The 22,097-nt window shown below is 41.6% G+C and overlaps 1 protein-coding gene across 2 annotated transcripts in view; it reads right to left on the reverse strand.

Moving 5' to 3' along the window:
* LOC117820823 (neuropilin-2-like) overlaps positions 1-22,097 on the reverse strand; it is a 136,257-nt gene that overhangs the window by 108,824 nt on the left and 5,336 nt on the right. For both annotated transcript variants that reach the window (XM_034694761.1, XM_034694762.1), the window contains exon 2: positions 7,105-7,285. In XM_034694761.1, the coding sequence (XP_034550652.1) occupies positions 7,105-7,285 (181 nt within the window). The remainder of the gene's footprint in view (positions 1-7,104; positions 7,286-22,097) is intronic.

A 22,097-nucleotide genomic window follows, 5' to 3' on the forward strand; every position in this document is an offset into this window, starting at 1 on the left:
CTCTGTATATTAGTTTGTTTGAGAGCCACAAGAAGGCCTACCTCTGCTTCTTCCTGTAAGAAAAGTAAGCCTTAAGCTACATGTTTGTGTGTTTGTCTGCATATGTGTGTTTCCCTCATATCAATTTTAAAGATAACATCTGACTTTGAAGTGATCTGAGGTAAAGGAGGACTGGAGAGGATGCAGAATGAGCTGAGGATGAGAATAAGAGACAGACATATAGAAAGGGGATTTAAGTGATGGATAGACACAGACCGGAGGATAAAAGAGGGTGAAGACAGATATAGGCTGAGGAAAATGATAAAGAGAGTAGAATAGCATTTTTAAGAGGAGGAGAAGAGGGAGAGGAGAGGAAGGAGGAGGAAAGACAGAGAGAAATGGAGGAGAGTGTGGCATTTGGCTCGCTGCCTGTGTGTTTTTTCATATGCTGAATAATGATTTGGCCTATAAAGGATTGGCATGGTGCATACGGATAAATGTGAGGAGAGGTGGAAGGGAAGAGTAAATAGGAGAGACATGAGGAGAGGTGATGAAGAAAGGCACACAGGAAGGAGAAGCAGGAGGGCAGAGAAGGTGGGACAGAGGAAGACGCAAAGCAGATGAAGGATGATGGATGGGACCCATTGGGCAGTGGTGAGGGGGTGGGAGGGGTGAGGAAGGGTGAGAATGAATGGAGGGAGAGGAGTGGGAGAGCGAGCCAGCAGGAAAGAGGAGACGAGTGAGAGAGAGAGAGGAGGTAGCTGTCAGGATGATTTGAGCCTGCCCTCAGCGGACCCTGACTCTGCACTTTTCCCTAAGCAGCTGTGTGTGTGTGTGTGTGTGTGTGTGTGTGTGTGTGTGTGTGTGTGTGTATGTGTGTGTGTGTGTGTGTGTGTGTGTGTGTGTGTGTGTGTGTGTCTCTGTGTGTGTGCGGGTGGGTGCGTTCTTTCCAAACACTCCAAATAGAGATCTTGCTTCCAGAGGCAGAGACAGTGAGCTAAGAGGAAAATGTGAAGTAGACAACCAACTACTGCTTTATAAGGCAACATACACTGTAAAAATTGAACATTTAGCAGACTTCTGACCTTAGCAGTGTTGTTAGCTGCCATGTGGAGAGTATGAGATCACTTTCTGCGGCTCGTTGGAGACCTGGTTTTCAAATCTTAATGCCATTCTGTCATTAGAAGTGTTTAAGCAGTAATTTTGGCATTACAGAACAGATAGTAAGAACAGATGATTGATATATTTAATTATGTCTGTAGTAATTTGTATAGCGCATTTCACACACAAGGGCAACTCAATGTGTTTTACATTAAAACATTAAAAGCACTGGAAACATTCAGACAAGCATAAAGGAGCACAATTAAAATGACAAATATAATAAAACAGAAAAGAAAAGTTACATTAGAAATATATTAAAAATAAATTTAAAATGTGCATTTAAATTGAGTTAAAATGAGCTAAGATAGGAAGGCAGTGTCAAATAAAATGGTCTTATTTTTTGATTTAAAAGAGGTGAGAGTTGGAGCAGACCTACAGCTTCCAGGGAGTGTTCCAGATATGTGGAGCATCATGACTAAACGCTGCTTCACACCATGTTTCCTTCTGACTCTAGGGACTGAAAGCAGACCAGTACCAGTGGAAGGTGGGGTAAGCAACAGTTTAGCTTAGCACAAAGCAGGGCAAAATGTTTCACAAATCCCTGCCTGCGCTTTTTTACTCACTCCACTGTTTCTTTCTACTGTTGAATCACACGTCATCAGGATAATCAAACAGCTAGCCTCAGGTGTCACGTTGATGTCATTGTTATTTTCTGGTGGGTTCTGTTGGAGCCTGTAAAGACGATGATCCCGTGCTAAGTGATCTCTGAATCTTGCGTGACTGCCTCCCCTCAGTAGCACACTTAAGGCTGATTTATACTTCTGCATTTCCCCTACGCAGCAGGGGCTGACGCAGACATGAGCACCACATACTTGTGCGTCGGTGTGTTCGTGTCGCGCGGCAATTCTCCGCCGAAACGCCTGAGGGCAGTGCGGTCTCTCTGATAGCCGGCCGCCTGCTTCCGGTCCCGCTACGATCTCTGTTTACTTTTCCACAGAGTTTCAGAGCATGTTATGTTAATCTCCAGCTGATACATGTTGCTGTTTATCATACAGACATGATTACATGAAGAATAGAGAGGAGGAGATGAAATACACGGCCGATGTGCGGCCGATGTCCAGGATCCCGGAAGTGTTGTAAATGCGGGAAAGACAAAGCCGCCGAGCTGACCAATCACAGAGCTTGCGGTCCACGTCGGCTCTACGGGGAGTTACATTTTGGAGGAGGTGCACGTCAGCTACGTGCCTAGGCCTCGGCGTAGGTACGGGAGCTACGCGGACCCTCGGCGTAGGGTACGCCGTTGATTCAACGCAGAAGTATAAATCAGCCTTTAGAGCATGCATGGGCCGAGCTAAAGACATAAGGACAGAAATCCAGCTCATACTTCTAGTATTTTTAAGCAGAGGTGAAGGAGATGTAGTCTGTTGCACCCAAGCGGCAACCTCCGGTCTAAAAATATGAGTCCAATGCTGAAGTGTTAAAAGCTGCAGTTCATTGAGGATCCGCTTGACATATTTTATACAGTCTATGGTTGCACCACTACCAAAAATATTAAGACTTTATTTTTGAAATCTCACTTGTTTTTCTTCAGCAATGTGGCCCTGGTACTCCATCGTAGGTTCTGTATATCTTAACTGATTAACTATTCCAAATGTTATCTGTTTGTGTTATTTCTACAAAAGATGAAAATGTATTGTTTTACATTAAAGCAAGGTGTCGGACTGATCTTATTACCTCCTGTTTGTGGCTTCTTATTGCATGTACTGACATCAGATTGGTGTCATTTTCTCATATCATTCAGAAAATCAGCAAAAAGTTAGAGTATTAGTTCCCAGAACACATACACTTTCCTTTAAGTTGCTGTCCATGCAGAGTTAAAACATTTACTAAGAGTGTTGAGTAATTTAGTGCTCAGAAAAGAACAGAAACTTCTTCTGAGTCAGAACCCCTTAGAGCGTATTAAAATAAGAGTCTATACGTTTTGCCAAACTCAAGGCCCTTTCAGATTAAAAACTTACTTTTTTGTAGGATATGCTTGTGTAAAAACTTTCACCAACTTTAACTGCAATGCATCAAGTGTGAAATCATTCTACTGATGTGAACTCTGCACTACACATGAACAGTGTACCTATTCTCCAGCACTTTGGCATTTTGTTTACAACAGTAAATTGCCATGTGATTTTGATCTTCACACAAACACCACCACACATCTACTGTAACCTGTCACCACTAATGTGTTAGCATGCATTAGCATGTTGTCTCTCATGTGATAAGAAAAAGGGAGACATGGTGAATTATGCTTGGCCATGACTGTACAGACGGTATCGTCTGCACTCCCTGCAGCTGTCTCCTTTACTTAAATTGCTCCTGTATATGAATCTTAATGAAAACATCTCTCTCTGTCTCTCCACCTCTCCATCGATTGTGCCTGCAGAGCCAGAGAAGTGCTTGACAAAATGTGATGCATTATAGATTACAGATTACCATCTTAAATTGCAATCAGGGCCATAACAGATTAAAATGCTTCAGTGTACTGACATAATAAAATAACCTCTGTCCGAGCAGGGCATGCAGATTTATAACATCACTGCTGCTGCCGGTGTGTATTAGTGTGTGCTCATAGATGTTCATGTGAGAGACTGACACAACCACATCAGGAGTTTCTTTGCGAGACAGAGAAGGAACGTCTTGCCTTCAAACAAAGTACTCTTTGTCAAAAAATCCACACATTCCTGTCCCTGAAAAGATGAGTGTGTGTGCATGCCAGAGTGGCTTTTTTTCTACACATATAAGGGATTTACTGCAGTTTTTTCACACACCTGTTATCTGCAATTAAAGCTGGGGTTGGTAGTCAGATTTAGATCCACTTTTTGTTATACTGGTTAAAATGATCTTTATGTCCTGATGGTAATCAATACATAATGTGTTCTTAAAAAAGAGGTAAAAAAAGCTGCTATCTACAGCCGGAGTAAACCTGGGAAAACACCAACCAATCCCTGCCATCAGGAGCCAAATCATGAAACCAATCAAATCCCGTCCTGCTGTTCTGCCCGCCTCCTGCAGAGCGTACATTTCATGTTTGTTTGTGTTTTTAACTTTCACTATGAGAATGTTTTGGTGTTTTCTTACCGCTAACTGAGACATGAGTTGACGTAGTGCAAAACACAAACCATGAGCTGAGGACCGATTTGAATCAGTCACCATCATATGGTCGTGAATCAGCGGCGCATGTGCATGTGAGTGGGGGCGTCGTTTTGGAGGAGCTCAGAGGGGAGGGGGGGTAGGGGTTAGATGGAGTCCTGAGGAAATGCTGCATTCAAATTCATGCTAGTTTTCCATGACTACCAACCCTAGCTTTAAGACAGATGAAAAGATAATGTTCTGACAATATTTAATGAAGATCTGATGATTCTATTTTAAATGTTTACTTCGAGACAGAAGCAAAGAGGGGAACATGTTTCTAAAAGAGTCTAAATGTGACAGCCAGACACAGACAGAGACGATGGCAGAGATACTCCTGTATGTGTATGTGTCAGGATCGCAGCTGACAATCACCGTGTCATACGTCTGCCGTCCCGCATCTCCACCACACACACACAAACCCACACACACACACACATACACACACACACTGTTTCTTCTCCTTGGCCTCTTTGCCCTCTGAACCTAACAGCTCAATTTCAGCCTACCCCTGCACACGCACACACACTCAAACACACACACTCTCCAGGCATTGGACGCCTGTGGACTGAAATAGCTCTGCGCAGCATGACACTTGTAAATAACAACCTATTAGACTTGAGTTGCAGCCACCAACACTGCAAAAATCAATCTTTAACAGGTGAGGTTAAACACATAGTTTTCATAAATGTAGCTAAGAAGTAAACTGAAACTTTAAAAAGAAATGTTTGGACACACACCAAAAGCCTTTCAATATAGAGCAGCCATCAATGCTTCATAAATAAATTAGAGTCTGTTGTTTCGCCCAGATTTTTTCCTTCTGGGAAACCACTGGACTTTAAATGGATGAAAGAATTTCAAAGAGGAAGAGGAAAGAAGTGCAGCAGCAGCGGCAGAGAAAGAGGAGAGGGAAAAGAGAAAAGGAATGGTAGAAAGAAGAAGAGAGAGATAGATTGCATGCATTAAAGTGATCTAGGGATAAGAACAGTAGAGAGAAAATGACGAAGACACGGAGGCAGACAGAGAAACATGTTTTTCATTTCCACAGCACAGTGTGAAAATAAAACAGAGACGAGCACAGCAGGCCTTTTTCAACCTTTCAGCCTTTCTGAACAAACAGCCAGCCGGTGAAATATTGATGCTTCAATTCCAACAAAGAAATGTCTGAATGATTTCGGTACATCTGAGTGGGGAAATTCACCTATCTATAATTGATACAGCTGAAATGTTAATAACTGGATGGGAAAGCACCGGAACAGAGAGGGGGTAAAGTTTGTAAGTGTATGTGTGTGTGCCTATGTATGTATGTGTGTGTGAGCTGTTGTATCAGTCTGCCCTTTTGCCTGTGTCAGTGGATTTATATTTCTGGCCCTTTACGCTGATGGTGCCCATTAGAGCCATGAGAGCCAGAGGCCTAGGGACAACTCTACACATGACATCACCTTGCTTTCAAGATGAGGAGAGTCTGTACATCTGAAGTTAGTTTTCATTTTGAAACAGTAAAGTTATTATTTTATAGAGAAACAGCCCTTGGAACTTATGTTTTCATGTCTTGTGTCTTCCACTCAGATAGCTATGAGTCTCCCTAACGGCACCTTTGTACATGTTTTAAAAAGAAAAAAAAGAAAAATTAAATTCAGCTCTGTTCTTAGGTAAAAAGGTCCATCCAGTTTTTTTTTTCTTGAGTATAAATAACTTTAAAAATATATATATATTTTTAATTTTCATAGTGCCTCTGCTACGTTTCTTATTTTCTAATGAAGTGTTAATTATAAATAATAATAATAATAATAATAATAATAATAATAATAATAATAATAATAATAATAATAATAGTAAAAACACTGATTCAGGCCCATTGGGACTTTGCACTGTGTGTAAATATGGATCTGCAAGTAAATATAACTTAATTTTGGGTGCTAATATTACTCAATGTCTTCTTTTTTACTTCTTTTTGTTGTTTAATGCTCTCTCTCTTATCACATTTTGTACCTGTGACACATTTAATGGTTTAGTCCTTGTCCTTTGTGACAGACAGACAGACAGACAGACAGACAGACAGACAGACAGACAGACAGACAGACAGACAGACAGACAGACAGACAGACAGACAGACAGACAGACAGACAGACAGACAGACTGCACAACACTGTGAAACATTCCTCCATTATTTCCCAGCATGCCTCTCAGTCTGCCTTCATCCCTGTGTGCAGTGTTTTTTTTATTCATGCTGCAGAGCTGACTCCCTTCTTTCAGTCTCACCACACAACCAAAGCCAAATAGCCCAAAAACACTGCTCCACACCAAATCCTCTAATCTGTGTTAATTCTTCTCGAAGTGTGAAAACCATCCTGGAACAGTGAATGTGTTGTAATTAGACTTTGATAATTAGAGGCAAGGGACAGAGGGAGGTCTCAAAGTGGTTATTATGGGATAGCCAAAGCCAGAGAAACAGGAGGAGAGTGGGCTGAAGTTCACCATAACACCCGGAAAATCTTACACCGAGGCAGGCTGGTGGAGAGGAACTCCAAAGAGAGAGCTTTCTTTTCTCTTACTGTGCAGTCAAAACTTCTCGCTTCACATCCCTCCTTATTGCTATTCAACCTCTAATGTAGTCCAAATCTTCACACCGCTTTGTTCACTCCTTCTCTGCAACTCTCTTTGTTTGCCATCCACAGTTTATATCCATCCATCCATCCATCCATCCATCCATCCATCCATCCATCCATCCATCCATCCATCCATCCATCCATCCATCCATCCATCCATCCATCCATCCATCCATCCATCCATCCATCCATCCATCCCTCCATCCCTCCATCCATCCCTCCAACCAGCTTTTACCTGCAGTCCAGCTTCTCAATCTCAAAGTGTGGGTTGAAGTTGAGGACGATGCGTTGTGAGGGCTCAGGGGCGGTGATGACCCAGCGACAGTTTTGGTGAGGTGGGTACTCCAGCGGGTAGCCGGGGGTGGTGATGTAGCCAGCATCACTGGCGTCTAAAATGCCCCCACATGGCTCAGACGCTGAGGAGAGAAAGATAGAGAGGGGACTGTGTTAGAAAGTAAAATCATCAAGTATAAAAGTCAAGCTTATGTAGAGATATGTTTCGTTTTTTCATCTTTGTTTAAAAAAGTCGACGTGTCTAAACTTTGATTCTTTTCAAGGGTTAATACACAATTTCACACACTGGAATGAGGTGAATGAGTACTGTTTCAAATGTGATGAAAACAGCAAAAATAATAAAGACAAATAAACAAACTAACAAGGAACTACAGGAGGAAAAGGAAAGAAAATAGTTGAAAGCCTAAGAATCTTTCTTTACAGAAGAGACAATGAAATGACTGATCAGATAAACCTCTGTCTACAATAAATGTTATTGAAGCTTTGTTTGCATGTTTGATCATTAAACATGATTTCCCTCCGGAAAAGTGGGCACAACGGGTAAAATGCTGATAAGAGTTGTGTTTGCAGACACAGGATATGAGAGACAAAGAAGTGTGTGTGCATAAGTGACGATGTGGACGTGGGGTCATGGGTCAACTCAGCATCATGTCACACAAAGAGTCCATTCGGACCTATGAGGACTGGCACACACTCACAGTGTCACACACACACACACACACACACACACACTCTCACAGTGACACACACTGTGAATAAGCCTACCAGATGCCACAGTTACTGTCACAGAGCGGATCCACTTGTCGGCAGTCATACGTCTGCACCGTGTCACACACAATGACGCTCATTCACAGCCGCAGATGTACCCTGACAGTGATGGGTAACTCATATGTATCTGTGACACCCAACGACATAACACACACAACTCTACTGTATTACATCTATGGCACCTATTGTACACCATGCTGGCTGCGCTGTTTGATGGAGTGTGCAGACTTTCTACATGAGCTGAACTCCTTCATTGTTTAAAACCCACAAAACTCAAGTTAAACCATCAGCATGGTGGATTACCATCTTTGTTAGAAGCAACCAGTTCCCATAAAATGACACGGTATGAGCCGCAATACAACAGTGACTTAAGATTATCTGTTTTTTAGCTAATTGATGATTTTTTGGGGAATTTTGCAACTCAATTTAGGTCAGAAATTAACACATGTTATGTCCCTAGTTAAGCTCCCGCAGTGTCTTCCTGCTTCCTTCTGCCGCCATGATGGCAAATAATGACACCACTGCGCTTTTGAATGGCGCATTTCACTTAGAAAAAAAAAAAAATCCCAGATGGCTCAGTTCCATCTATCCATCTTTACAGCTTATGCAGTTTGGGGTTGCGGGTGGGTGGAGCCTGCCCTAGCTGTCACTGAGCGAGAGGCGGGGAACACCCTGGACAGGTCCACCAGTCCATCACAGAGCTAACATGTAGAGAGACAAACGCACACATTCACACCTACATGCAATGTAGAGTAACCGATCAACCTGACAAGCATGTTTTTGGACAGTTGGAGGAAGCCGGAGAACCCATGCACGCACAAGGAGAACACGCAAACCCCACACAGAAAGGAACCTGCCCAGTTGGGGATTTTGAAGAAGGAACTTTCTTTTCTTTCATCTTTCAACAGAGCTAACCACAGCTGGATGGCTCACGAGACAAGACAAAAGTAATATGCACTTTGTGTAAAACGGAATTAAAATATGGCAAAAATGCAAAACCTCCTATCTGCATAATTTGCTGATTTCACTTTAAATGATGGAACAAGGAAGGCTGCACATTTTCAGTCCGTCTCCAAGGTAATCCCACCCTTCATTGTGACAGAAAAGTCACTTGACAAAAACTTCCAATCACGTTTGCTGGGAATATTTTGAGGCACAACACCTCCTATATGCACATGTAAAATTTTCAGATAGGAGGTTTTGCACTTTGGCCATCGTGATACACTTCCAGTCTGAACTCTGACCACTAAGCTAAGCATACAGGTGCAGCTAATTAGACTGATGTCATTGGTATCCAGCGACCCTTATCCACTCATTTTGGACTTGCCCAAATCTGAGGCAATTCTGGGCTAAGGTCTTTGAAACACTTTCGTACATGTGTGACAGAGCCATAGACCCAGAGCCAACTTTGGCAGTTTTTGGCGTTGCTCAGAGAGATCTGAATCTCACACAAGCTCAGGTCCACGCTGTTGCCTTCTCGTCACTTTTGGCAAGACGTCTAATTCTATTTAATTGGAAATCTAGCTCGTCCCCTATGCACAGCCACTGGGTGGAGGAGGTAATGAGCCATTTGAAGCTGGAAAAGCTCAGATACACCTCTCAGGGATCGGTTAATCAATTCCATAAAATATGGAAACCATTCCTGGACTATTATAATAACGTTTATACTACATGAACTGTAATTTAAAGCCTGTAGCAGCTGACCATAATCACGCAGAATTGCTGTAGAATCCTGACTTTTTAGTAAATTGTATTTATTTTTATTTTGTTTTTGTATTTTAGTACGTTTTGTCTTGTATTTTGCTTAATTTCCTTCTGTGATTCATTTTATATATGTGTGTGCATGTATGTGTATACATATCATTATTTTCATTATCTCTATTATTATATTTGTTATTATTTTGCTGTTATCTACTCATGTAATTGGTTATTTATCCTTTTTTATTCTTGGTTTGTTGGCCAGTCTCCCAGGGGGGTGGGGTGGGTGGGTTGCAAATGTTTTGCATAATGTATAACTTGTAATTGATTGAAAAAATCCAATAAAAACATTTGAAATAGACTGATGTCATTGGGCAATCGCATCACTAAAACCTGCAGAGCACTGTTTTGGAGTTTATGAATCACCACCGACCTGTGGATGATTTACATTCAAGATGTTTAATACAGAGCTTGCTAAATGGGTTGCAAGTGACTGCAAGGCAGACAACATTATGGAAGACTCGGGTCAAAGGGACGTCCTCAAGATGGTATGCATGGGTTTACATTGCTAATATGGACTTTAATGCAAAATCAGCGATTAATCGTGAAAAATATACTTCATTATTCATGACTTATTTTAGACAAATTTCTCAAATGAAGTCTTTGTTTTGGGAGAAACCTTGAAACAAGTTCTCTGTGTTTATTTATTAGATTTTAGTTTTGATGATTTCATCTGATTCACTTTGTCTTCATCAAGCTGATAAGACTCTAAACAATTGTACACAATCAGATGCATCTTCCAATAAACATTTTGGACAAAACGATGGCCACATGATCCGGTCGATTTTAATGAAAACAGCATCTGTTTGTGCCGGCTGCTTGCTGGGAAGCTTTTGGCCGGTGAGCAACCTCTGAGACAATTTCCTGTTTATGGGAGAAAAAAACAAACTTTGCATCAAGCTCCTGACAGCCTGTATCACTGTTTCAATCAGGGATAAGGAACAAATGCAATAAAAAGAAGATTAAAAGCTTTAATTCTGTGAAAACTTAAGTAACTTCATGGTTTGTGCCACCGTCTAGCCCGCTGTGCTGTGACGTTTTATTTATTGCCAGTGTGCTGAGTAGGGTGTCATAGCCAAGTCAAACTACTCAGCAGAATACAACATATTTTAATGCTTTAAATAGACCGGCTACTGTAAGCCAACTCTAAGAGCAGTCACACACGCAAACATTAGCACATACACACATGGCATAAACACTTTTTCTGGACACTGTGTTTCAAACAAATTCAAACGGGGAACTAAAACAAGAAATCTAGTATCCTAAATCTCACACTTCACCCATGGCTGCAAATAAACATGTACGTGAGCTGATGTAGATACACTAAAGTGGCAGCAAATGAAGATAAAAGCAGAGGTCAGAACTGAGCACACAGTGATTGACACCTCTGGCATCCATATCTGGCATCTACCTCACACACTGTAAACAATTAGCGACCCCCTCCACTCAGTATCTCCCTTTATCTCTCTGCCTCTGTCGTCTCTCCCTCCTGCGTCATGCTGTGAGCCAACTAGTCCAGCCCATCTCAGTTTTCTGATCTCCCTGGTGACATACAGTAATACAGGAGTAGAGTTACAAGGCTCATGTAACCTGGCCAGACGCATTTCATCTCAGCACCACCTGGATTAGTGTTTAACCACTGTGGAATCTCACAGCACCATCAGCCAAACACCACATTTAGCCCACTGCTTAGCTAACTGTCTCTGACCAAAAATCTGGGTAATGCAGAGGCGATGCGAGGGGGAAACATTCAGGGTTGTGAGAGAAATGTTACAGGTTTATAATCTAATGCTTGGGACTCATGAAGCATACTTAGTTGTTATCGGGATGGGCCTTTTAATGAGAGGAGAACTAATGTGTTTTCATTAGAGTCAGTCCCTGGATGAGACGGGGTGGATATGGTTTCTTATTTTATGGATAAGGATAACTTTCACCCTTTAAACTTCTTCAGCATGTCCCCACCCTGCCATACACGCACACTGTGGACCCAATAACACCAACACCTTTCAAATCTATAATTATTCTCTACAAAGCTTGTGTTTGGATTTCATCAAGATTTTGAAGCTCTATTTTTCTTGCACATTCTGATAATAAAATGCATTTCTCTGTCGTCTTTATGAATTTACTCGGGATCTCTACCCTCTCCTCCCTCCGCTCTTCACCTCTGGCGTGAAGCCGATAAAAACCGCACCTCCAAGTGTCTGATGAATAAGGCTGGTGTGATAGAGAGGCAGAGCTGTGTGTGCGTGGAGTGTTGCGTCTGATCTGCTTCATGGGTCGATCAATCTGCAGACCCACACACACACACACGAACACACATACACACACACACACACACACAAACACACACACACACACACACACACACACACACACACACACACACACACACACACACACACACACACACACACACACACACACATAAAGCTGGTTATAATTGCACCTTCAGAGAGCAGGAAGTGCATGGTTGGTATCACATTCTTTTGCATATAAACATCTAAGTGAATTTGAAGGTGTTTTTGTTATGCAGACACATATTGAAGTATGAGCTTATTAGATAATATGGTGTACTTACTTTAGTGATAAAACACAGTCATGGAGGGTTATAACAATCATTGGTTTTGCACTGTATGTAGGCGTTAACCAGGCCTCCCTGTCATGGCTACAGCTAGTTCAAAATGCTGCTGCTCAGCTTTTAACCGGCACCCGTAAGCGAGAGCACATAACCCCCTTCCTTGCCTCCCTCCACTGGCTCCTTGTTCATTTTAGGATTCATGTTAAGATTTTTTTGTTGTTAAATCTTTAAATGGAGTAGCTCCACAGTATATTTCAGACCTCCTGTAAAGCTACACTCCAGCAAGGGATCTGAGGTCTACAGGACAGCAACTTCTTGTGGTCCCTAATACCAGGCTGAAAACCAGGGGTGGCTGTACATTCTCGGTAGTGGCCCTCAAACTGTGGAACGAGCTGCCCCCCATGTTAGACTGTCCTCAACATTAACAGCTTTTAAATCCCTCCTTAAAACATATTTTTACTCCTTGACTTTTAACCCAGCATGAGAGTTATGTGGTCTCCTTCTGTTCTTTTATTGGATTTTTATTTGCTTTTAAAGTTTTTATTCTATTTATTTTTTTATTATTTATTTTTTAAAGTATTTTATTGGTTTTATCATGATCCTTTTCTTTTATTCTATTTTATTTTCTGACATGTATGCACTTTGCTAAACTTGATAGTTTTTTTAAATGTGCTATATAAATAAAGTGGATTGGATTGGATTGGTCATGACAGAGCAAAGTTACACCTGTATGTCTGTTTCTCAGAAAACGTATGCAGCTTGCAGAGAATGCTAATTTGTATTCAACCCTGCAGCACCCTGACCTGCATGCTGGGAAGAATGTGTAATGTCTGTGTGCTTATGTGTCCGAACAGAGAAGATGCTGAGCTGGGAGAAAAAAAAAAAGCCTGAATTCATGTCAGGAATGAACAAACTTGTAGAAGTGATCAAGATAGGAGGTGAGGAGGAGGCTGAAAAGATCAACCTGTGTAGCAGAAAAAAAGACACCCACTCCTGATAAAGTGTGTTGGACTTTTTTATATGTGCTTCTCACCTCTTTGACCATCAGCAATTAAAGTTACCATTAATCCAAAGGTGACATGATGGCCAATCCTTTAGAAATAAGATCATTAATTGTACTAAACTAGAATCCTTGTTTCCAGCAGACTCTGCCCGATGCTTCTGGGATGAGTCAGCACATTTGTATTTATATAGGCCTAACATTATCTCAAGCAAACTGGCAAAATTAAAAACATCACCACTTAAACAATCTCAGTTTTAACGTCCTTCGTAAAAGTCAAAAACTTCCATATTGATCCCATGAGGGTGTGCGTGGTGTCCTAGTGTGTCATTTCATATTGTGTAGCATTGTTACAGAAGCACAGAGGTAAACACACAGCAGGAGCTTTACATATGCACACACACAGACGTGATCACAATCACACAAAGCGCTGTTACCCCCTTCCTGCTCACAGGGATGCCGTCTCGCCTCTGTGACTCCTCTGTTACTACCTCTGATGCCAGCCTCTGTGACATTCATATTAAAGGCGAGACATGACACGAGTGTAAATACCGGCCCTTTAAGAACACAGCTAAAGTCACTTCCTTCTTCTTGACCCCAGCTTTCAGAACAACCAAACAGCTTTACTATAAACCACATCAGCTTGTCGTCTTCAGGGAGAAGTTGTGTTTAGACCACATATTCACAATAAAATCACAAACTGCAAAACATTGCTTATCCCACCATCCAGCCCCCCCTCCCTGCTTAGACATGCTGAATCCAGACCACACACACACACACACACAAACACAGAAAAAGCAGCAGTAAACGGTGCTAAGCAGTCGAGCCGGGATATAAGACAGGTCACTGCATTATTTATGGCTCTCTGCCACGTTTGGTATTGCATCTTGATAACACCTATACAGCAACTTTTCCCTACATGCACATCCCTCTATACACATACACACACACACACACACACACACACACACACACATACACAGATGCACTCTTGAATTGTAATAAAAACGTCTGCAGAAGTGCATCCACAGCAATACGCACAAAAGGGGACACACAATCCAGTGCACAGTGTCCCAGACACGTAGGAAAACACACACGCTTTCTCGTGGAGCTGCTTTTGCAAAAGCATTGAGCTTGTTTGTTGGCCCCAAATGCAAATTTTCTGACCTTGTTTCGAAACTCTCTTACAGATTCATTCCCCCTCTGAGCAGGGAGTCTGATCTGACTCTAAAGAAACACTTTCCAGCACGTCACAATCGATTTGCGAGCCAGTGAGAAGTTTGCTTAAGTGTTGGACCAAAGTCGGCATTCATTTTCATTGGCCACAGTCCATAATATAAGCATGCGGGTTTATTTAAGAAAGTATGTTTCACAAAGCTAACGAGAAAGCTTGTTAAGTGTGAGGCTTTTATTTCGCAGACCAAATTTGTATCCACCAGCACTGGCCCAAATACTGAAAATGGTTCAGTTTGTGTTACATGTTCATGCTGTGACCTTGTTGAAAACAGGTCCCTGGATTTAACAATCAATAAATTCTGAAAATCAAAGCCTGAGGGGATGAAATGCTAATTTTCACATTGATTTCTTTCATTTTCTACTGTTAACAATGCATTTTAAGCAGCATGGCTTGGTTCCAGCATCATGAAACACCCAGAACAAGCTTCAAGCATTGTTTCCTTGAAATGGTAGAAACACAGATACATGTGAAGTGAAAAGATTTAGTTTGGCCCTGGGAATACTGAAAATAAAGGTTTAAAATGTCTTCTTTGGATCAAACAGAGAAGCTTTTAGTCACCGAAACCTGGGAAACTTCAGGAGCGGACAGAGAGAGAGAGAGAGAGAGAGAGAGAGAGAGAGAGAGAGAGAGAGAGAGAGAGAGAGAGAGAGAGAGAGAGAGAGAGAGAGAGAGAGAGAGAGAGAGAGAGAGGAGAGACAGAGGGAAAGAAAGGGAGAAGGAGCCAGAGCAGGATAAAGGAAAGAGAGAGCCATGCCAGAACATCTGTCTCCCATCATCTGAAAAGAGAAAGTCAGCAGCTCAGAAAGCCCACTGGACAGAAAATACAACTCTCACACACTCACCCACACACACACACACACACACACTCTCAGGCATACACACAAACAGGTGGGGTTGTTCTTTCTCTAGGTGCCCTGCATTAAACCACAGTGGAAAACTACAGAGAGAAAACCTGAGTGTGTGTGTGTGTGTGTGTGTGTGTGTGTGTGTGTGTGTGTGTGTGTGTGTGTGTGTGTGTGTGTGTGTGTGTGTGTGTGTGTGTGTTTGGATGAAGAGCAAGAAGGCGGCGGATTACAAAGGATATGAGAAACAAAAGGAGTGATGGGAAAAAGGAGAGAAGAGCGATGGAGGCTCATAAAAAAGGAAGGATGAGTGTGTCATACAGAGGCAGAACAAGCCTCTTATCTCAGGAGTGAAGACATGAACTGATCTGTGGGGTAGAGCGAGACTAAGAGAAGTTACAGGAAGAGGTTAAAGGTCAATTACAGAGACAGGAGCAGGGAAATGAGTGAGAGGGAACAGTATGAGAACCAGGGAGGGGACAAGAAAGAAAAAATTGAGATATTATGTTTTGAAAGAGGAAGAGTTTAAATAAATTGGATGCAGTCATGCTCTGGGGGCAGATGAACTGACCAGCTGAAGGAAGGAACCATTTGACCTCAAGTCCACAAGTTTGCTCTAGATGATTTGTGGTAATCCAGTTATCAGAAATCTATGATATACAGAAGAGGATTAGGGCCATGGAAATAACCATTTTTGGAGGATTTTATTAAGGTGTTTGTTTGTTTTTTTATTCTGAGAGTAAAATCCTAATTATGAAATATGAAAAAAAGGTTTGGATTATGAGGGAAAAAGTTGATTATGAGAAAAAAGTCTGGATTATGAGAAAAAGTCAATTATGAGAAAAGTGTCAACATTTTGGGAAAACGGTCAGAGTTATGAGAAAAAAGTCAATTATAAGAAAAAGGTCAGAATTATGAGAAAAAAGTTAATTATGAGAAAGAAGTAGGCTAATGACTCTGAGATTAAAGTCAGAATTTAATCTCAGAATAAAATGTAAAAAAACACCTTAAAAATACTTTATTTCTTGCTTGCCCACCCTCCCAATTTTTTTCCCAGTGGACCTAATCATCTTCTCTCATAATGCCCCTGTAAAAAGCTAAATATAATTTTTTCAACAGTCAAAGGCTTGTAATTTGTCTGCAATTTGGAGATTCTACAACAACACCTGTCCTCCTCCTTTGTGACCGTCATACTCAGCATCTTGAGACACCCTAGATCAACTGATTTGGACTTGGTGTGGGTCTTCTCAGTCCGGTAGAGCAGAAGGGCTCCATGTTACTACCTGGTACCTCAGCTGACACCATGTTTACGCATTCCTGTCCAGGTTTACCTTAAAGCATACCACTGAATATGGAGTCAAGTGCTTAGAGATCATTCAGATGACTTACACAAGACCTTTCTGAAAGTAATTTCAAACTTTCTCTATTCTTGTGTTTGTTCAGTTAACAGGTGCTCTCAGAAAATCTTATCTGTAGCAATAACTGTACAATGAAAACAGATACTGGCACCTTAAAGAAGTAGTTTCAGCCTTATCTGTAGAATTGTTTTAGACTGAATAAAAGTGTTATCATGAAAGATCTTCAGTGTTAAAAAGCACTTCCACGTAAAAACAACAATGCAGACTTTTGTTTAAACACATCCCTCACAGTTTGTTTATTGCATCTATGAGATAATAAAGCTGTTGACCTTTATCACTGAAGGATCCGTCTTCTCTGCTGCCTGTTATTTTAACCACGGTTCATGGAAGTAATTAACATTGATAACAGAGACCTAGTAAAGTCTAATTTAAAGCTCCAGTCAGGAGTTTTTAAGAGGTTATGAAACAGACTGAAATTAATATTGAAGCATCTTTGTGACCCATAAAAGCAGGAGGCTTGACTATGTCTGTGTTGTTATTTGAACAGTGAAAGCCAATGGCAGGGGGATGTGTCGTGATTTAAAGCACGCTTCTTAAACAGCCTTTTTTTTTACATTTTCCACAGCAATTACCATAAATTAAATTAAATTAAATAAAGTAAATGCATTGAACAAATCAATGACTGGACGAGACAGAACTTTCTTCAGTTAAACAAAGAAAAAACTGAAATGATTGTTTTTGGAGCCAAGGAAGAAAGGTTAAAGGTTACTGCTCAGCTCCAATCTGCAATGATGAAATGTTCAAACCAAGCCAGAAACCTTGGTGTAATCATAGACTCAGACCTTAATTTCAGCAGCCACATTAAGACAATTACAAAGTCTGCCTACTATCACCTGAAGAATATATCAAGGATTAAAGGACTTATGTCTCAGCAGGATGCAGAAAAACTCGTCCATGCATTTATCTTTAGCAGACTAGACTACTGTAACGGGGTCTTTACAGGACTCCCTAAAAAGTCCATCAGACGACTGCAGCTCATACAGAATGCTGCTGCTCGAGTCCTAACAAGGACCAAAAAAGTAGACCACATCACTCCAGTTCTTAGATCTCTACACTGGCTTCCTGTCTGTCAGAGAATAGACTTTAAAATCCTGCTGATGGTTTATAAAGCACTGAATGGTTTAGGCCCAAAATACATTGCTGATTTGCTACTACTTTATGAACCACCTCGACCTCTGAGGTCATCAGGTACTGGTCTGCTTTCAGTTCCTAGAGTCAGAACGAAACATGGTGAAGCAGCGTTTAGTCATTATGCACCATATATCTGGAACACACTCCCTGAAAGCTGTAGGTCTGCTCCAACTCTCACCTCTTTAAATCCAAGATTAAGACTTTTTTTATTTGCCTCTGCCTTCCTATCTTAGATTATTTTAACCCACTTTAAATTAAAATTTTAATGTAATTTTTAATATATTTCTAATTTTCCTTTTCTTTTCTGTTTTATCATATTTGTCATTTTAATTATGTTCTTTTATGCCTGTCTGAATGTCTCCAATGCTTTTAATGTGTTAATGTAAAGCACATTGAGTTGCCCTCGTGTATGAAATGCGCTATACAAATAAAGCTGCCTTGCCTTGCCTTGCCTAAATGAAGGATACATTCGTCTGTGTAAAGACACAAATATAGGAGTCCATTTACTATGTCAATTTACCTGTTACTCCTTAATTATCGGCATTCATTTTTGTATCATTGACGTTAGTTTTAAAATACAGTAATCAAAATTTCACTGTTGTTACATTAAGTTTCCTTTATCCTACTTACTGTTACCTGACTTCACTGCATTGCGGCAGCAGACATCTACACTGACCTGGGGGACCTGGTGATGTGTCGATCACAGACGACTCAGCTTTAAAAGCTTGCTACTGTACGCACATGATACTATGAAGAGCTGTTTGGGATCAAAAAGAGTTGGTTCTTGTAAAGCCAAATGATCTGGATCGCTTGAAAGAGCCTGAATTCTCAGGAACGAGATACGCTGAGGTTGTTTACCTTGGACTTGGATCGTGGTGACCCTTTCCATTGCAGCAGGAGGGGCAGCAGACTGCTGAATGTTTGAAACTTTGGTTCATTTTAAACAGAATTAACAAAATAACTGGTATTAGAGTTTTTATAAACAGTTAAAGGAGTTAGTTTGGATTAACTGTGCTCACCTCTGTTACATTAACATATACATAATAATAATAATAATAATAATAATAATAATAATAATAATAATGCATTTTATTTATGGGCGCCTTTCTTGGCACTCAAGGTCACCTTACAACATTAAAAACAAACAGAGTTTAAATAGCAAACAGGAAATAAAACACAATTTAAAAAGTTTAAAGTGAATGGACAGAGGAGTTGTGGTCAGATGGAGTAAGCCAGTTTAAACAGATGGGTTTTGAGTTTGGATTTAAAATGTGGGAGTGAGTCAGTGTTGCGGAGGTCAGGTGGGAGAGAGTTCCAGAGCTGGGGAGCAGAGTGGCTGAAGGCTCTGCTCCCCATGGTAACAAGGCGTGCAGGGGGGACAGTGAGGTGGATGGAGGAGGAGGAGGAGGATCTGAGGGTACGGACGGGTGTGGCAGTATGGAGGAGGTCAGAGAGATATGGAGGGGCGAGGTTGTGTATGGATTTGAAGGTGAGGAGAAGAATGTTGTAGTTGATCCGATGTGTGATCGGGAGCCAGTGGAGCTGTTGAAGGATGGGTGTGATGTGGTGGATGGAGGCGGTTCGTGTGATGATACGGGCGGCTGAATTTTGAACCAGTTGAAGTTTATGGAGGGTTTTGTGGGGGAGACCAAACAGAAGGGAGTTGCAATAGTCCAAACGGGAGGTGACGAGGCTGTTAACAAGAATGGCCGTGGAGTGGGGAGTGAGTGAAGGACGGAGACGGTTAATATTGCGGAGGTGAAAGTAGGCGGAGCGGGTGACGTGGTTGATATGGGAGGTGAAGGAGAGGGTGCTGTCGAGGATGACACCCAGACTCTTAACCTGAGGGGAGGGGAAGAGGGGCGAGTTGTCGATGGGAATAGAGAAATGATGGAGTTTGTTTAATGTAGATTTTGTGCCAATTAGAAGAAGTTCAGTTTTATTGCTGTTTAATTTGAGGAAGTTTGAGGTGAACCAAGATTTTATTTCAAGGAGACAATCAGTTAGGGAAGAAGGTGGAAGTGAGGAGTCAGGTTTAGTGGAGAGGTAGAGCATGGACAACATCAGCAAATAGAGAGGCACCAGTTTTGACCATAGGGGGTGCCAAAAAAATACAAATTGAGAGTTCCTCAAAGGAGCTTTAAGAGGCTGTGAAAGAGGTAAAGGGAGCATACTTAATGCAACTTAGCAGACGTTCTGTGTGAATGAAGTTAACTCCAAAAAGCCAGCTGAATGTATCTCAATATACAACACAACAAAACAAGAGGTGGATGAAAGAGTGAGAAGATTTCCCCACCGTGACAAAGTGAGGCGTTAAGAAGGTGAGCGAGGTTTCTTAATCGGAGCGAGGGAAAACACTGACACAAGGAGGTGTGGAGAAAGAGACAGAGTGCGCTGTTAAAGGAGAGGTGAAGTACCATGAAAAGAGGGAAACAACAGGATGATTCAGCGTGAAGGGAGAGACAAAAAGGAAAACAACCTGTGGCCTCTCACGGCACTGCTCCGGAGGGACTACTCAGGACACACAAGGCTTAGCTCACACACAAACCAACACACTCACACACACACACACACACACACACACACATTTTCCTCTGTGTGTGAGGGTTTTTAAAAGGAGTGAGGACAGGCAAATATCCTCATTGGAAGGATTTTCATGATCTCCCTTTCCCTCTGCGGATATTCTTTTTCATCACTAGTGCACAAATACATGGACACACACACACAAGCACACACACACACACACACACACACACACACACACACACACACACACACACACACACAAACAGACACACACACACACACACACACACACACACAAACACACACACACACACACACACTGATTTCTCCATCCTCTCTAATTACTCCAGCCATTACCAATGAAGACACTGGAATACTAACAGTTTACTAATGACATGATAACTGTAATTAGAACATCCTGCCGGAGCCACTAATTGTCCTGTCCCTTTTACAGACGATATAGAGTGAGAGAGAGAGAGAGAGAGAGAGAGAGAGAGAGAGAGAGAGAGAGAAGAAGGTTAATTAGCTTAATGTTTGTTCGGTCACTGAAAACTAGGTTGTGGATGACACTAGACTGACCCTCTGTTGTTTAACCGCAATTATTCTAACGACATGTCCTCCCCTTCATACCCAAATTTCTTTTTGTGCGTACATTTTCAGGCTAAATGTGTTCTCTAGAGAGTTGTAACCGTATTACTTCAATGTGCATTGAAAAGATGAAAAGGAAAAGACGGGAGTCTGAATCCCTGGATGAGTGAGAATAACCCTGAATCCTGAAACCTGCTGGAGAACACCTGCTACCTGCAGGGTAACTCAAATGAGATGCTGTTTATGGAAGAAAGTCCCCCGCCAAGAGTCACCTGCCGTAGATTAGCAGATGCAGTTGTCACCATGCGGCAACCTCCGGTCTAAAAATATGAGTCCAATGCAGAAGTGTTAAAAACTGCAGTTCATTGAGGATCAGCTTGAGACTGGCACTGGAAGTACCGGAAACCACATACACACCAATTCAAAGAAGCCGATCTTTACAGCAGAAATAAACATGTTTACAGCCTGGTTCAAAAAACAAGTGGATAGCTCATTTCTCTATCGGCACACACTGTACAGGGGGTGAATTTTTTTCTAACGTGGCAATTTCAAAGATATTGAGCTTACAAGTCTTCCAATGAGAGGCACAGCTGACTTGATTGACAGGCGGGAACACTGTAGCTGTTGGCTAGGATGCTCAAAGCCCGCCTCTTTACCTCACAATCGTTCAACAGCAGCAATATGGCTCCCACCGTCGATTGGCCTAAAACAGCGCTTCAGAAACAGATAGGTGACGTCACGGATACTAAGTCCATACTTTATACAGTCTATGGTTGCCACAGAGAAAGATGTAAATCTCACCATCAGGGTAAAGTGAGAGTGTAAAATGGATTAACTCAGGTTGCGCTCTGTTCTTTCATGACCTCTTGTGTGGAAAACTTTGTGCTGTGGTTTGTAAGAGTCAAACTGTATCTCCAGTGAAAGCTTGAATCAGTCCCACTTGAATAGTGTGTCATTTTAAGATGATTATTCTAAAAAAATTTTCTCATGAGAGTATCTATTAACAATATGCTTTACCTAGGGACGAAACCCTGCCGTGCTTGACTGAGGAGAGGAATAAATCCGGGGTGGGTTTACTGCAGGTGGCT

Source organism: Notolabrus celidotus, chromosome 10, assembly GCF_009762535.1.
Source record: "Notolabrus celidotus isolate fNotCel1 chromosome 10, fNotCel1.pri, whole genome shotgun sequence".
Classification (NCBI taxonomy): Eukaryota; Metazoa; Chordata; class Actinopteri; order Labriformes; family Labridae; genus Notolabrus; species Notolabrus celidotus.